The 9,907-nt window shown below is 50.9% G+C and overlaps 1 protein-coding gene across 1 annotated transcript; it reads right to left on the reverse strand.

The window, feature by feature from the left end:
* Positions 1-4,272: 4,272 nt before the first annotated feature.
* LOC121441221 lies at positions 4,273-9,626 on the reverse strand. Its single transcript, XM_041642375.1, is given in 3 exon segments — positions 4,273-4,761; positions 5,917-8,009; positions 8,011-9,626. Coding segments are annotated over 3 exon segments (4,050 nt in total). The 3' UTR covers positions 4,273-4,420.
* Positions 9,627-9,907: the final 281 nt, after the last annotated feature.

The following is a 9,907-nucleotide window of genomic DNA, read 5'->3' on the forward strand; positions in this document are numbered from 1 at the left end:
CATTTTTAATGTCTTTTGAAGCATAATATCAGACAGCAGAAGCAAAAGACAATTCTGTTCTGTTCCTCCTTTGTGTGTCTGGGACCTATTGACAGGAATTATTTAGTACAGTTTGAGACTTTTCCAGATCAGACCGTTTTGTGCAGATAACTGCAGAGAGAAGCAAACACACCTAAAGCCTCCTTACCTCTTGACAGGTTTTGTTTTTCTACAGGAAAATCTTGTTTTAATCTATGGGGTTATAAAATGATATGACTTTCAAAAGGTAAACAGATGTAATTTAATATATAATAAAATAGATATCAATGGGATGTTAAAACTTTTTGATGCTGTACTTACAAATGTGAAGCCTGGGTAAGGTCAGTCTCAAAAAGATATTTATGTCCTCATTGGCTGTCCTCTGGCTTTAGGGCTTTCTGTTTTGTTTTAAACATTTGTCATCCTGTATTGCATTTTCTCTCATTGTTTGTTAAAGTTCTCACAATGGACACAACCCTGTACATTTGGATAAAGCTGATGCTACGGGATGCAATGGAAACTCGTAAATGCCATGTGGTGCCAGCTGGACCGAAACTGACTTCTCCGGCACATTCTCTGGAGCTGAGGAACAACACTCCCGGTGTCTACAGCAAAAGAGATTTGTCTTCATAATACTAAACTTGCCTCTTGGGAGAAGGCATCCATGTGTTTCTTAGGGCTGAGTTAAGCTCTTTGTAGTCAATAGACTATTATTGCCACAATGTTGGGTGCTATTCTCGGGTCTACAGTGGTTCACAATGTCTACCATGTAGTTACTTTCAAGCCTCATTCAGATAGTTTTTGCTAAGAGCTATTCTGCAAACCCTAGAGATGTTCTACTATCTTCTCAACAAGGATATTTTAAAGGATGGTTTAATAAATCACCATGGTTAAAAGCCTTAATTTCCATTATAGCTGGGCCCCTACTTATTTTACTTCTTATCTTTACAATCGGCCCTTACATTTTAAATCGCCTGGTGCAATTTATAAAAGACAGACTTTCAGTTATCCAAACCATGGTACTCTCCCAGCAATATCAGATATTAAAGCAGAATGACGTAGAGGTCTTTAAACACATGAATTTATGATTAAATCCATGATAAAAAAAAGGGGGGGAATGAAAGACCCCCACTCACTAAGCAGCAGTAATGCCATTTTGCAAGGCTTAAACTTTGGAGCAACGCAAGTAATTAGAGCAGGGAAGTTCGACTTGAAAGCAAGGGCGGAGAAGCCAGGCGAGATATCTGCGGTCAGCCGGTCAGCCACCTGGCCCCAAGCGATAAGGAACCCGCAGCTGGCCTGCACTAATGAGAACATCCCGTTTGCTTAGGGAAACGGGATGCCTATAGTCAGCACATGTGCCCAACTTAGAATGTCAGTAATTCACAGAAGAAGACAACTCCCCCTATGAAAGATCCCAGCTTATCTGCTGTAACGTCATTTCACAAAGCTTTTGACGAACGACTGTAAGTGCAGAGTAAGGTCAGGGTCCCTGGCTGCAAAACAGGATCTTTATATCCATAGATTAGGACAGGACATCAATTAACAGGATGTCTGTTCCCATACATCTGTGCTGGGAGAGGAAAAACCACCTGTGCCCCTTGCCCCATTCCAACTGACCACTAACGATGCATTTGCTTCTGTAATCTGCTTCTGCTGCCCTCTTTCCTATAAAAAGACCTTCCCCCAGTCTGCAGGCGCGCGCTTGTCCTCCGAGAGACTAAGCCGCCCCAGGTACCTGTGTATTTGAAAGACCCCCGTGGTAGGCAGTCTTTCAGACCGGGGAGACCCTCCCAAGGAACAGCAAACAGCAAGAGGCTTTTATTGAGTACACAGGTACCTGGGGCGGCTTAGTCTTTCGGGAGACAAGCGCGCCTGCAGACTGGGGGAAGGTCTTTTTATAGGAAAGAGGGCAGCAGAAGCAGATTACAGAAGCAAATGCATCGTTAGTGGTCAGTTGGAATGGGGCAAGGGGCACAGGGGGTTTTTCCTTTCCCAGCACAGATGTATGGGAACAGACATCCTGTTAATTGATGTCCTGTCCTAATCTATGGATATAAAGATCCTGTTTTGCAGCAACCCCTTTCCCAGCACAGATGTATGGGAACAGACATCCTGTTAATTGATGTCCTGTCCTAATCTATGGATATATAGATCCTGTTTTGCAGCCAGGGACCCTGACCTTACTCTGCACTTACAGTCGTACGTCAAAAGCTTTGTGAAGTGACGTTACAGCAGATAAGCTGGGATCTTTCATAGGGGGAGTTGTCTCTTCTGTGAATTACTGATATTCTAAATTGGGCACGTATACTGACTATAGGCATCCTGTTTCCCTAAGCAACCGGGATGTTCTCATTAGAGCAGGCCAGCTGCGGGTTCCTTATCGCTTGAGGCCAGATGGCTGACCGGCTGACTGCGGATATCTTGCCTGGCTTCTCCGCCCTCATTTTCAAGTCGAACTTCCCTGCTCTAATTACTTGCGTTGCTGCAAAGTTTAAGCCTTGCAAAATGGCGTTACTGCTGCTTAGTGAGTGGGGGTCTTTCATTCCCCCCCCTTTTTTTTTTTCCTGAATAAAATCCTTTATTTACTCAGCTGCGGTATCCCTATTCTCGGGATCAAATTGTCTAAGTTGGTGGTACTGTTGTGTCAGGACCAAAGCCTGGATGACAGACAGCCTGTCCTTCATAAATTGTACTAGCCGGTTGAGAATGCATGGTCCGAAAAGCAGAATCAATAGTAGTATGATTAGGGGTCCCATAATGGAGGAAATCAGGGTGGTGAACCAGGGCGATCTGTTGAACAGTCCCTCAAACCAGCCTTGGTCAGATTCAAAGAGCTGCTGTCTCTGCTTAAGTCTTTCCCTCAGCTTTGCCATGTTGTCTCTGACTAATCCTGTGTGGTCTGCATAAAAGCAGCATTCTTCCTTTAGGGCTGCACAAAGTCCTCCTTCCTGCAGGAACAGTACGTCTAGTCCCCGCCTGTTTTGTAGGACTACCTCAGACAGTGAGGTTAAGGACTTTTCCAATGCACTGACCGATTCCTCCAAGGCTTTTATGTCAGTGTGCATGGCTGCCTGTAGTTGCCTAAACTGCTGGCTGGCGGCAAGGGCTGTTGCTCCGGTCCCTATCCCTGCCGTGATGCCTCCAACAGTCAATCCCCCAAGCAGGAGGGCTAGGGTGAGGGACACTGGCTCTCTCCTGAATCTAGGTCTTCCTTCAAACTGAGCATACACATATTCTGGTTCATGGTAAGTTATTTTTGGCCATAACTCAATTAACACACAATAATCAGAGGATATGTTTAAGACTGAGGAAGACACACAGGGGGTCAGTCCCGTGCTACAGGCCCAGTAAGTGCCATTGGGAGGTGTTAGGTAATAAGTGCCCTGGGGCAGGGCTAGTGTGGTGTTGCAGAGAAGTGAATGTGAGGGTGGGACTTTTCCTATACAAAGGCCCTCTCCTGACACCTCCGATAGCGTCAGCTTGTGCCGTGGTATATTGGAGCATTGGGCTGGTGGGGAGGTCTGATTGGTAAAATTCCCCATGAGTGCCAACCCTTCATAATAGGGGGGCCTAGGTAGTAGGCAGAGCCAGCATTCTTGAGTCCGGTTAGGGTTGGTCAGGTTTAAGGCTTGATATGCCCCCTGTATAAGGCCGACCAACCTGTCCCCAGTTCCGGATACCGCCGGAGCGGGCACTGACGGGAACGAGCCCTCCGCTGAAGAAGTTGAGGAGAGTGCCGGGGTGGCGTTTCCTGAAGGGGGTTGGGCTGGCGCTGGGGGAGGTTTGGGAGGGGATGGAGCCTGTTGGTCGCCCAGGACTGTGTTGGGGCCCAGGGACGAGGATGGAGAATCCGGGGTGAAGCCATAAGTGAGAGTGATTATAGCTCCATGGTCTGGACCGGTGGGGTCGTATCTCCGGATCCCCCATGATCCTGTTAGGGCAGGGGCCTGGTCCTTACATTTTGAAAAGGTCAGGCGAATGTTTGGGCCGGAGGGGTAAGGGGTCTTATCCCAGTATTCTATGTGTAGGGGATCATTTCCCTGGGGGGTTCCCCAAGAGCTAGCCAGGGATCCCCAGGAGGAGGTTTCGCAGCCCCAAGCGTTACAATAATATTGGTTGGCCGTGCTATGTGAGCATCGTTTATGGCTCCGGGTCCCCGGACAGGCATACCAATCAGCATTGTTACCGGGAACTTGCCCTCCCACTGCCTGGAACAAGGTGACTAGATTGGCTTTCATTTCGGGTGGGCATCCTAGATTCTTGGGTCCCTTCATGGTTGTAACATTGAGAATCACATCTGTACCGGCTACTATGAGGGTCCAGGTGCTCTTTCCCACAATGTGGGGCGAGACTGAGTGTTCTCCCAGGGCGCGGGGGGAGGTTATGAGCATCATCAAGACTAGGTACGGGAGAGTCTTATCTTTAGAGGGTTTTGTGTGCGGTGGATCCTCCATGATGCCCCGGTTGTGGTTTCGTCAGGAGGGCTGGCTGCTTTGACGTGCGACGCGTGGACCCAGGCTGCGATGCCGTCAACTTTCAGCGCGGTCGGGGTGGTCAGTAGCACGGTATAGGGTCCCTTCCAGCGGGGTTCCAGATTCTTAACCTGATGCCTGCGGACCCACACGGTGTCGCCAATCTGGTAGTTATGAGGCACCACTGGTCTGTCCAATTGCTCCTGGTAGGCTGCAGCAAGTGGTTTCCAGACCTCACGTTGCACGATTTGGAGTGCCTGCAAATGAGCTTGCAGAGAAGGACTATTAGCAAAGTCTGAAATATTGGAATCAAAGAAATTAATGAAGGGCGGGGGCGCCCCGTATAGTATTTCAAAGGGAGTAAGTCCATGGGGTCCTGGAGTGTTTCTGGCCCTGTATAGAGCCAAGGGTAGTAGGAGTACCCAGTCTCTAGAGCCAGTTGCAAGCGTTAATTTGGTCAAAGTCTCCTTAATAGTTCTGTTCATTCTTTCTACCTGTCCTGAGCTCTGGGGTCTGTATGCACAATGTAATTTCCAATCAATCCCCAATAGCTTGGCCACCAACTGACTTACCTGGGAGACGAAGGCGGGCCCATTATCAGTGCCCAACATTTGGGGCATGCCATACCTGGGGAAGATTTCTTCCAGTAGCTTTTTGGTCACAATCTTTGCGGTCTCATGCTTGGTCGGGAAGGCTTCCACCCATCCCGAAAAGGTGTCCACAAATACCAATAAGTACCGGTATCCATACATGCCTGGTTTTACTTCGGTAAAGTCAATTTCCCATTGTACTCCTGGTCGATGACCGCGAATTCGCACCCCCTGTCCCACCTTGGCTTTTCCTGCATTCACCTGTGTACATGCTCTACATTTGTCCACAACCTTTTGGAGGATGCTGTCTCGCCCCAGTAAATAGCAAAAAGTCTCCTGCCGATCTAACAATGTTTTCATCTTTCGGGGGCTTAGATGGGTCAGTTTATGTAAGTAATCAAGCATCTTATAAGTGTATGCCATCGGCATCACTGTTTTTCCCTTCCATGTCCATTTGCCCGTTCTCTGGTCCTGCTCCGCTCCCATGTCTGCCAGGAGCTTCAGATCCTCCTCATCATATTCGAGGGGGTCTCTCCTATCCTGGTGCATGGGCAGTATGGCTAGCGGAGCCTGCAGGGCCACCTGTTTAGCGGCTTCATCAGCCAGCCGGTTTCCTCGAGCCTCAGGGCTGTCTCCTTTCTGGTGTCCTGGGCAATGTATAATGCTCAGTTTTCGAGGCAGAAATAAAGCTTTTAACAAGGCTAAGATCTCTGTTTTATTTTTAATTTCCTTTCCTTCTGAAGTCAGTAGCCCTCTTCTTCGGTATATTTCCCCATGAACATGAGCAGTGGCAAAAGCATATCGGCTGTCAGTGTAGACATTGAGCTTCTTACCTTCTGCCATCCTCAAAGCTTGTGTCAAGGCGACAAGCTCTGCTCGCTGCGCAGAAGTCCCTGCAGGCAGAGACTGTGCCCAGATCACTTCGGTCTCCGTGGTTACCGCTGCACCCGCCTTTCGCTCACCTTCCCGCAGAAAGCTGCTGCCATCAGTGTACCAGGTGACATCCGCATCCCGGAGGGGTTGATCCGTCAGGTCCGGTCTGGTCCCGTGCATTTCCGCCAGGATCTCGAGACAGTCGTGTTGTTCCATCTCCCCCTCCTCTGGGAGTGGTAGCAGGGTTGCAGGATTGAGCGCCACCACTGGTCCGAAATGGATTCGGTCCGAGTCCAGGAGCATGGCCTGATAATGGGTCATGCGGGCATTGGAGAGCCAGCGATCTGGGGGTTGTCTGATTAGAGTCTCAATTGCGTGTGGGGCCAGGATGGTCAAAGGTTGGCCCATAGTCAGTTTGCCAGCGTCCTTGGTGAGGACTGCCACTGCTGCTACCATTCTGAGGCATGGGGGCCATCCTGTGGCCACGGGGTCCAACTTCTTGGATAGGTAGGCTATTGGCCGCCGCCAGGGCCCCAACCTCTGGGTCAAGACCCCTTTTGCATATCCTTGCTTCTCGTCAACAAACAAATCAAAAGGCTTAGTCAGGTCAGGGAGGCCTAAGGCTGGGGCTGTGAGCAGAGCCCGTTTGATTTTCTGGAAAGCCTCATCCTGATCCGATCCCCATGAGTACATCACCCCCTGCTTAGTCAGTGGGTACAGAGGGGCTGCCAGTTCCGCGAATCCGGGGATCCAGAGCCGGCAGAATCCCGCTGTCCCTAGAAACTCTCTCAGCTGGCGGGGTGTCCGGGGTGTAGGGATTTTCATAACTGTGTCTTTCCTGGCCTCCGTTAGCCACCTCTGTCCTTCTTTGATTTGGTACCCTAGGTAGGTGACCTGCCGTTGGCATATTTGGGCCTTCTTGGCAGAAGCTCGGTACCCTAGGTTCCCCAAAGCTTGTAGTAATGCTTCGGTTCCTTTTTTACAGTCCTGAGCCGAGGTAGCAGCTAGCAAGAGGTCATCAACGTATTGCAACAGCATCAGGCCAGGATGCCTCACCCTGAAATCCGCTAAGTCTCGGTGTAGGGCCTCATCGAACAGGGTGGGGCTATTTTTGAAACCCTGAGGCAACCTGGTCCAGGTCAGCTGTCCCGAAATCCCCAATTTAGGATCCTTCCATTCAAAAGCAAATATAGGCTGACTTTTGGGGTGCAGTCTCAGACAGAAGAATGCATCCTTGAGGTCCAGGACGGTATACCAAGTATATGAGGGTGACAGTCCACTTAACAGATTGTAGGGGTTAGGAACTGTCGGGTGTATGTCTTCCACCCGTTTATTGACCTCTCTTAGATCCTGTACAGGTCTATAGTCCCCAGTTCCTGGCTTTTTCACGGGCAGCAAGGGGGTATTCCAAGGGGACCGGCAGGGGACTAATATTCCCTGATCAAGAAGCCTTTTGATGTGAGGCCTTATTCCTTCCCTTGCCTCGTGAGACATGGGGTACTGTTTAATCGAGACAGGAGTAGCAGTTGTCTTGAGGCTTACCATTAGAGGGGGCTGCTGTCTGGCCAGCCCCATTCCCCCGGTTTCTGCCCATGCCTGGGGAAAGCGGTCCAGCCAATAAGCCTCAGTGGGGGCCGCAGTGGTACTATCTTTTTCATGCAGCCTATATTCATCTTCTAGGCTGAGAGTCAGCACATGTAAGGGTTGTCCCTGAGGGCCAACTACCTGTGCTCCGGTTTCCTTGAAGAAAATTTGAGCTTTTAATTTTGTGAGCAAGTCCCTTCCTAGGAGCGGATATGGACAGTCGGGCACGTGGAGGAAAGAATGAGTCACCTTACCGGTTGCTAGGTGAACCTTGCGATCCGTGGTCCATCGGTATCGTTTTCCACCAGTGGCCCCTTGGACCCAGGCAGACTTGTCACTCAGGGGTCTGGGGTCCCTGGTTAGCACCGAGTGTTGAGCTCCTGTGTCGACCAGGAAGGTGACGGGTTGCCCCCCAACATCTAAGGTTATCCTGGGCTCAGGGGGGGGGCTCCTTGCCCTGACCCCCCTAGTCGTCCAGGGTCAGGAGGGAGGTCCGGGGTGGCCCGAATCTCCTGGGCCCTCTCCGTTTCTTGGGGCAATCTCTTGCCCAATGTCCCTTTTCCTTGCAGTAGGCACATTGGTCCTTGTCAAGGGGTTGCCTTTCCCTGTCTCCTCCCTGTCTATCCTGCCTTTGCCCTGACACTACGGTGGCCAAAAGCTTAGTCATTTCTTTATGTCTCTTGTGATCCCTCTCTTTTTCCTTTTCCTCAGCTTCTTTTCTGAAGCGGTCCTCTCTCTCCTCTGCTTCTCTCCTGAGGCGGTCCTCTCTCTCCTCCTGCGTCTCCCTTTTATTGAAAATCTTTTCTGCCTCCTTTAACAGATCCCTGAGTGAACTTTCCCTGAGGTTTTCTAGGCGCTCCAGTTTGCGCCTGATATCTGGGGCTGACTGCCAAATGAAAGACATGGAGATATTGGTCTCCTGTCCGGGGTCGTCGGGGTCATAAGGAGTATACCTGCGGTAAGCCTCTTTAAGCCTCTCAAGGAACGCAGAGGGAGTTTCCTCTGACCCCTGTATAACCTGCTTTACCTGAGCCAAATTCGTTGGGCGTCGAGCCGCCCTGTGGAGACCCGCTATGAGCAACTGGCGATAGAGAACTAGGTGATTCCTACCTTCCACCGTGGTGAAATCCCAAGAGGGGCGTTCAAGGGGAAAGGCAGAATCTATTTCATTAGGCAATTGGGTGGAGCGGCCATCAGGTCCCCGGACTTCCTTCCGGGCTTCCAGGAGGACCCTCTGCCGTTCCTCCGAAGTCAGCAGGGTCTGCAACAGCTGCTGGCAGTCGTCCCATGTAGGCTGATGGGTGATCAAGATAGATTCAATCAATGCGGTCAGCCTAGAGGGGTCCTCAGAGAAAGGAGGGTTATTATTTTTCCAGTTATAAAGGTCCGAGGAGGAAAATGGCCAGTACTGCAATTGGCCGTTCATTCCCGTGCGGAGAGGGAATGCCTGTGAGGAGGTTGTATCTGCTGCATGCGGCTGGTCCCTCCGTCCCCTCAGGCGCGCGGCCATCGGCGAAGGATCAGGAGAGGCAGGCGTTTCTCTCTCAGTGGGGTCAGCCTCATTCGGAGACTGCGGGGCTGGCTCCTGGTACGGGGGAGGATCCTCCGTGAGGAGGTCCATTAGCAAGTCGTCCTCTGGAGGCAAAACTTTGGGGATAGGGGATCCTGAGGACTTGGTGAGGGCTGGGTAGAGGGAGGAGCGGGGCGGGGGTCCCGTAGGGGTGGGAAGGAGTGGAGGGGGTAGAGTGGGTGCAGAGAAAGTGAGGGTAGGGGGATTTGGGGCGATGAAGGGCTTGACCCAAGGCGGTGGGTCATAAACCATTGCTTCCCAAACCACAATATATGCGACCTGGTCTGGATGCCCGTGAGGGCCAGGATCCATCACCTTGGCCTTCACCTGTAAGATAACATTGATGTCAAAAGTTCCATCCCGAGGCCAGCCCACATTGAATGTGGGCCACTCCGAGGAGCAGAAAGTTACCCAACGTCTCTTCCGAATGTCCAGTGACTGGTTATTTGCAATGTCTTGGACATCTCGCCAGTGCTGCAAAGTGAGGCTTAAAGGGGTGGTTACAGATTGGCCCATTCTCTCAACCGCGGTGACAGTAACAATCAGACAAACACACAAAATACAACTTAGACCAACACAAAATCGCGCAGCGCGGCTTCGGCGTAAGACCGAAAGCAAAACTTCAGACGGAGACTCTGAGGATCCGGATTCCTCGTCTCCCAGAAGAATCACATACCCTTCGGACTGTGGGGGCGCCCCAAACAATCCTATTCGGTAAGGATTCACAGAGTTACCGATGGGCCAGGCACCACATCCAGCCCCAGATGCCCCTGAGACGTCTCCCAGGGCTGCGGTCG

The sequence above is a fragment of the Microtus oregoni genome, unplaced genomic scaffold, assembly GCF_018167655.1.
Source record: "Microtus oregoni isolate MIOR12 unplaced genomic scaffold, Mior012 000074F_001, whole genome shotgun sequence".
NCBI lineage: Eukaryota > Metazoa > Chordata > Mammalia > Rodentia > Cricetidae > Microtus > Microtus oregoni.